The following is a 7,500-nucleotide window of genomic DNA, read 5'->3' on the forward strand; positions in this document are numbered from 1 at the left end:
AGTGGTGTTCTGCATCAGTGTTGGGTACCACGTCTGTTCTGTGCTTGCAATGGCTCAAGTGGAGGAGATTGTATTGCGCTTAGCGTAACTTACCTACTGGAGCTGCATGATGCAACATTCAGGCTCATGAGATTTGAGATATTTTTTATTTAAAATGTTGGTATGTTAAGCTGAGCTGAGTGAACACATTTTAATGCAAGACGAGGGTCTTAGCATTTAAATGCAGTTCATGGTTTTTATGTGCTTCGGAGGCTGAGATATGTAGGTTTTTATAGGCTGAGCTGAGGGCAACTTTTCCCAAAAAGGGCTTGTCATTCAGCAGGCATTCAGCAGATGTTTTTTGCAGGTGCTTTAGGCCTCAATGAATTAATCTCGTGACCAGTGACCTTTCACCCCTCGCCCTGCTCCCGTGAGTCAAATGTGTTACACTCGTAATATGTGGTTTTGCCTGGTCAGCATACATGCACACTTAATTTCCTTTGGGATGAATTAAGTATCTTCACGCAATTACTCTGCTATTGATGATCTGAGCATACCGGTAAGTGTGCCCAGCGCGCGCTAGTGCAGGCATTCATATGCATATGCCCACATATGCATACGTGCACACGCAGGCAGGCAGGCAGGCAGGCAGTCATGCACTCACGCACACACGCACGCACGCACGCACGCACGCACCCACGCACCCACGCAAATACTAGTCTCTGTCTATCTGGGGTATAGAATGTATACAGCCAGCCGAAAATGACCCTTTTTCTAGAGAATTTCTTCTTGATTATTTTATTTATTGTTTAATGATACAGAAATAATAAGAATATGTCCTGGCCAATATTGTGGCCTGCTAATGTTTATTCTGTCTTTGTAGTCTTTTTCCCTTTGCTTGTTTTTTTTTCTCCAGCTTTTTGCAAAGTCGCTTTCAAATAACAGTGTCTGCTACATGTAATGCAGTAATAGCCTACTTGTACTTTGTATTGTATGTGGGTTATAGAAAAAAGGAAGTTCACTTGACAGTTAGGGGGGCCAGGGTAATGAGGTGATAACTAAACATCCAATTAAAAACGGTGCAGACAATTATGCAAAATGCGGTAAAATACATTAATAAAAGAGTAATTTGAATTGTTATTAAAATAACCTTTATTTTGTGTGTGCTTGTGTGAGGCACATCAGGTTGACATAGTAGATGTAGACGTAAAAGTAGATGTCTACATCCTTTGAATATGGACGAATGCAATAGCACATGCCTGATGGCATTTTCTATATACACTCATCGGCCACTACATTAGGAACACCTGCTACAACTGTTCATTGAGGCAAATTTCTGATCAGATCAGATGGTGGCAATTCTATGCATTTGTGCATGTAGACATGGCCGAGATGGCGCGAGCTGGTCTCATAGGACTCAATGTTAACTGCTAGCTTGGAGGTAAAATTTGCACTGCCATACTCAGAGAACGGTTGAAAGTACAGGAGAAAGGTAAAACTCAACTATTTATCTCAAGGGGAGCTTTAATATGAGCTTATTTCCAAAAATGGGACAGCATCACTTTAACTTGTTGTGTGGCAGGCTGCTGAGCTGCCGTATAGTTTAATACCTGTTACGGATCATCAAGTTTTATTGCGCTGAATGCACGGCTTGTTTTTAAGACATCATCAATCTCAATAACACACTAATCTTTCTTAAACACTTTGTGCTGTTATATTATACTAGTGTGTCTTGAGCTTATGATGAATTGTCTGCACTGAACAATGAACATTAAATTAAACAATATATTTTTTCTATAATAACCACAAATATGTATTGAATATTGCATTGAGGTTTATTGTATATTGACAACTCTATTAACTGTATGTTTGTGCATTGTGTTAAATCACCTGAATCCAGCACTGTCTGCAATATTTGTTTACAGTGCGTTATGATGCAATATACATTTTTGTTGGCAATGACAAATATGTAATGCATTACTAAAGACTTACATTTTGGTAGGTAGTAGTGTAGTACTGTGGTAGAAATGTTTTTCTTTTTTTATATACAATTTTTTACTTATAGTCATGATATGTGTCCAGTCTGGACAAAGCACAGTGGGTTGCAGTGAACTACATCACAAACTGGAAAACAGCATGAACGGTCTCTTCCTTTCTCCATTTTTTCTCTCCACTCACCCCCCCTCCACACACACACACACACACACTCTTATATACGACGCTGGTGTTCCCCACCCCTACCCCACCTAGTCAGCCCCAACACCCCTACATCCCCTCAATGCATAGTACCCCCCCCCCCCACCCCTGGTAGTAGCAAAGGTTTTTGAACAAGTAGCAAAGCATTCACTGGCAGAACAGTGCCCATTAGATGACTATGACTTCATTGTGTAACGCGTTATAATAGAATATCTCTGGCGTTATTCTGGTGACATGGAGTGTGTTTAGGCAGTGGTTTTCAAAGTGGGGGCGGGGGACCCCTGGGGGGTCGCGAGGGGATGCTAGGGGGGGCGCGGAAAGTTGGTTGGGAATATTAAAACAAATTATTTAAGAAATTGAATAACTAATGTACACCAAAATAAACCAAAATTGGGGTAGGCTACTCAATATTCCCATCAGTTAATTTTATATGTCCTAGTGCGGCACGACCCATGTAAAGGGGTCCTTGGTTGGAATCGGTAGGTTAGGCTATCGGTAGGGGGCCTTGGCAAGTTTGGGAACCCCTGTGTTTAGTCAAGTCACAGTTTATTTATGATGCACTTTTAATTTAAAACAACAAAAGCAGCTGACCAAAGTGCTAACAAGAAGGCCTAAGTAAAAAGGACTTGAGGAACATGAAACAACACAGACAATATGACTTGAAGACACCCATAAAACACACAAAGCAAAAGCATTAATATGGGATATGATATAGCTAAGCTAATAAGCTGAGAGAATTCAATATAAATTAACAAAATAGATATAGTATAGTTTGTTACACCATGCCATTTTATATTGTGTGTATTACAGTGGCATAAACTGGTTGCGACTCTCGGCATAGTGCACTATGTCCTAATACTGTAAACTATAAAGCATTGAGCGTGTCTGCATTTAGACCGCTATTCTTAGGACATGTTCCCATCCCAGAACATCCATATTTAATGAAAAACCCTTTAAAAGTGAGTGAGCAAGCAAGTACGTAAGGAATCGCCCAGTGACATGGGGAGATCGCATCCCGCTATGCAAAGCATTGGTGTTGGTTCGGTTCTTCTTCAATAAACAAAAAAAACTATTTCAGCTTTCTACACTGAAATATTCAGTCAGAGTCTTTTTTTAAGTGGGATAGAATCTCATGTGAGAAGATTGGTTGGACAAGTGAATGTCTTTGTGCTTTGAGCAGGTTCACGAATGGCTTTAGAAAATACCTCGGGTGATGTTAATGGTTTAAAAAATAATAAAAAATAAAGGATTTTAGTTCAACGTCAGACAGTTTCTTACACTTGGCTATCTGGACGGAATTTAACACCAGTATCGCAAGACCTCGTGACACTTGGCCATCTGGATTTAACATGAATATCGCAAGGCCTCGTGACAGTTTGAAGTATTGTCAGGTGAAATAAGCTTGGTGCATTTCATGATCCATAGACACATACCATCCACAGTGTTTGCCTTTGTTTGTGCGTGTGTGTGTGTGTGTACAGTATGTGTGCATCTCTCTCTCTCTCTCTCTCTCTCTCTCTCTCTCTCTCTCTCTCTCTCTCTCTCTCTCTCTCTCTCTCTCGCTCTCTCTCTCTCTCTCGCTCGCTCTCTCTCTCTCTCTCGTGCATGTGTGCGGTTGCTTGCACATCTACAGTATGTGCCTATGAAAGTTGTCACATGCAATATTTCTGCTTGACCTCATGAAGTGCCCTCAAAGTCTTGGCTGTTATGGCGACGGTATGAGGTTACGGAACACAAAATACGCCCATGCAGACTCTTTATCGGCATAGCTGCAGGATTAACCAATCACAATGCTGGAGGTTGGCCATCAGCTTGAATGACAAGGAGGTTACCCTGAATTTTGACCATGACCTCTACCATAAGTTACGCTGCATAACCAATACACAGGCTGGATTGGCCTCATTTTAAAGGACATGGTTTTGAGATCAAAGAGCTACAGCCTACAGGTTTGACTTATACACTCCAGTACGAAGAGTGAGGGCTTGCATGGTAAATAAAATTTAAAGCTCTCCTCCACAGGGTTGGACTGGGGGAGAAAAAGGGCCCGGGCACTTTTGGCTTAAAAGAGCAATGCAGAACTGACTCACCCTCGTGAGTGACGCACACCCTCGGCTATTTTCAGAAATGTAAAAATAATGATAACAATACCATGAGGGTGCAGGGCACACTGGAAAATGCCCGTTATGCCAGATGGCCAGTTCAGCCCTGCTCCTCCATCTCCGTCTGCTGTATGGCTGAATGCCCTTGAGAAGGCATGTAAACACATACTGCCTCAGAAACTGTGTACCCTGTAGCCTACCCGAAATAAATGCAAATTACTCTGGTTAAGAGTGTGTCGACTAAATGAAATGTAAATTAATCTCTTTCTCTTTCTGCCAGCTTCTTCCCTTCCCTTCCTCCAACCCAAACTCCAATGTCCTTGATACGGAACAGTGATTCAGATATTTTAGATGTACTTTAGTTTAGATGTTGCCGGTTATAGAAAGCTAGATGCATTTAGCTCCTGCTGTGTTCCAATGTCATTATAACACAGTACCTGATGGCACTGGCGTAACACAAGTACTTCAGGCCCCCCTGCAAGCTACCAAGAATGGGCCCCAAAACGGAAAAAGAGGGCCTAATATCATGTGGAGGGGGCCCGCTTCTTCAAGTTAAGGGCCCATGTGGGCCCCCGGCCTCATATGGGCCCCCCTGCCTCGCGGGGGCTGCGGGGGTATACTTTACGCCCCTGCCTGACGGCACACAGAATGTACTGCATGTCTCACCCGTGCAAAGGGACAGCCCAGCAAGCACCCAGAGGGCACTTCAGCCTTGGAGGGAGATGGGAGATGGGAGAATGCTTGTTATTCGTAACCAACACCCACCAGGAATTGCCAGGAATTAGCTTTTTTCGCCATGACGAAGTGTATTTTTGAAGCAAAGCAGGAAAATTATTAACGGTTTCCATAGAAAACAGTGGGGTGTATGTTTATGTCAATGCCACCGAATGATACTTTTTTCCGTTTTGAAGGTGTGAAAAAAGCGTGAAAAAGGCTGAGAGAACTGGCAATCCCTAACATGATTAGTACTGTATGGTAAGTCAGTGTCAGCCTGTAAGGGATGTGCACACACATCCAGTAAAACAGGTGCTGGATCAAACAAACACGTGTAGAAGAGGAAGTTGTTGTTTGCTATCAGCTGACCCCATGGCCACCCCCTCCACATCTATACACCAAATAAAGGTACAGAACTCGTTGCTGTGCCAGTACCCTCAAGGGGATTACCATTACGTCGCTTGGGTGGTACCTCAAAAAAGAACCGTCACTCATGGGCATGCAGACACACACATTTACACCAAACGAAGACCATTTGAGGTCGAAACGTTGTGTTTAATAAACAGTTTAGTAAATTCTCTCATGTTTCTCTCTCTCTCTCTCCCTCTCTCTCTCTCTCTCTCTCGCTCTCCTTCCTTCCTTCCCTCTCTCTTCCACAGTTCCGCTGTCCTGTTCCGAGGGCTTCACCGAGCTGGGCTACTACAACGGCACCGTCTCCCAGACCGACTCGGGCTCGCCCTGCCTGAAATGGACCGAGTTCCCCGACTACGTGCAGCAGTACCCGGGCCGGGGCCTGGGCGACCACAGCTACTGCCGCAACCCGGACCGTGAGTCCAACCCCTGGTGCTTCTTCAGACAGACCTCCGGGGCCATCGGCTGGGCATACTGCGACTGTCACCAGGGTGAGGATGGACTTGAATGGATGGACTTGGATGGATGGATGGATGGATGGATGGATGGATGGGTGTATGAATGGATGGATGAAGATGTACTGTATGTGTGGATGGATGGACTTAGATGGATGGATGGACGGATGGATGGATGGATGGATGAATGGTTTGGATGGATGAATGGATAATGTAAGTGTGGTTGACCGGATGGATGGATGGATGGATGGATGGTTTGGATGGATGAATGAAAAATGTAAGTGTGGTTGGCCGGATGGATGGATGGATGGATGGATGGATGGATGGATGGTTGGGCGGGCCATGGATGGATGGATGAATTGATGGATGAATGGATGGATGGAGGGATGGATGGATGGATGTAGATATATGTGTGGATGGATGGATTGATGGATGGGCAGGACATGGATGGATGGATTGATGGGTGGATGGATGGATGGGTGGATGGATGGATGGAAGTTTCCGAGCTTCCTGTTTTGACCAAGCTGCCAAGCTGCCATCTTGTGTCTGTGCTTGTGTGTGCACCCTCGTGTCTGTGTCTGTGTTATCTGTATGTGTGTGTGTGTGTGTGTGTGTGTGTGTGTGTGTGTGTGTGTGTGTGTGTGTGTGTGTGTGTGTGTGTGTGTGTGTGTGTGTGCGTGCGTGCGTGCGTGCGTGCGTGCGTGCGTGCGTGCGTGCGTGCGTGCGTGCGTGCGTGCGTGCGTGCGTGCGTGCGTGTGTGTAGATCTGGGTCATGAAAGCATCTGAACAGAGTCCATAAATCATCCTTATGCACCAAGGGGAACAGGAGAGAACAAAAGAGTTACATCTAAATGTACACTGTGTAAGATTTTCAGTTGTTTATTTCCAGAATTCAAGTCAAGTCAAGTCAAGTCAACTTTTATTGTCACTTTCTTCATATGCAGAAAGTCATACAAGGAAATGAAATTACGTTTTCTCTCTATACCATGCCAGAACATAGACATATACAAGACTGACATTTTACAGACTGACATAAAGTGCAAGACCAGACAGGTAACAGTGATGGACTGGTAACAATAAATGGTCAATAATAAATACAGTACAAATGAACATTTAACATTTAACATTTAACATTTAACATTTAACATTTAACATTCAACATTTAATAATATTGAACATGTAAACAGAAGATAAGATGAATATAAAAAGAATGTAGACATTACAATAATAGAATAATAACAGTGACAGTAGCAATTCATGCTACCCATTCACTAATGTTACCTTTTTAATGAATACTTCCCACCACCATCAAATTCTGTATGGAAAGTGCAATTTTCCCAGTCATAATGAATACTTAAAATTTGGTGGATGTGGCAAGTCTTCATAAAAAGGTAAAATTTTTGAATGGGCAGCATGAATTCTGGAAATAAACTACAAATAATATTACACAGTGAACCTTTAAAGAGTGACTTTGACCTGAAGCAAAAGAAGAAAAAACAAATGAAAAAAAAATATTGCCAAGGTGAGGCTCATTTGCAAATGAACATTCAATTGGTTATTTTTAGCAACTGTTAACCCCTTAGAGCACAGACTATTATAACCTTACTTTCACCAAAATTGTAATGGCTTTGTCTTAACCCTATCCA

At 43.0% G+C, this 7,500-nt stretch overlaps 1 protein-coding gene across 1 annotated transcript in view; it reads left to right on the forward strand.

The window, feature by feature from the left end:
- The window catches only part of si:ch73-127m5.1 (neurotrypsin), a 136,917-nt gene that overhangs the window by 35,450 nt on the left and 93,967 nt on the right, over window positions 1-7,500 (forward strand). Inside the window, exon 3 of the mRNA XM_063220700.1 lies at window positions 5,648-5,890. Within this exon, the coding sequence (XP_063076770.1) occupies window positions 5,648-5,890 (243 nt within the window). The remainder of the gene's footprint in view (window positions 1-5,647; window positions 5,891-7,500) is intronic.

This window comes from Engraulis encrasicolus, chromosome 17 (assembly GCF_034702125.1).
Source record: "Engraulis encrasicolus isolate BLACKSEA-1 chromosome 17, IST_EnEncr_1.0, whole genome shotgun sequence".
Taxonomy (NCBI): domain Eukaryota; kingdom Metazoa; phylum Chordata; class Actinopteri; order Clupeiformes; family Engraulidae; genus Engraulis; species Engraulis encrasicolus.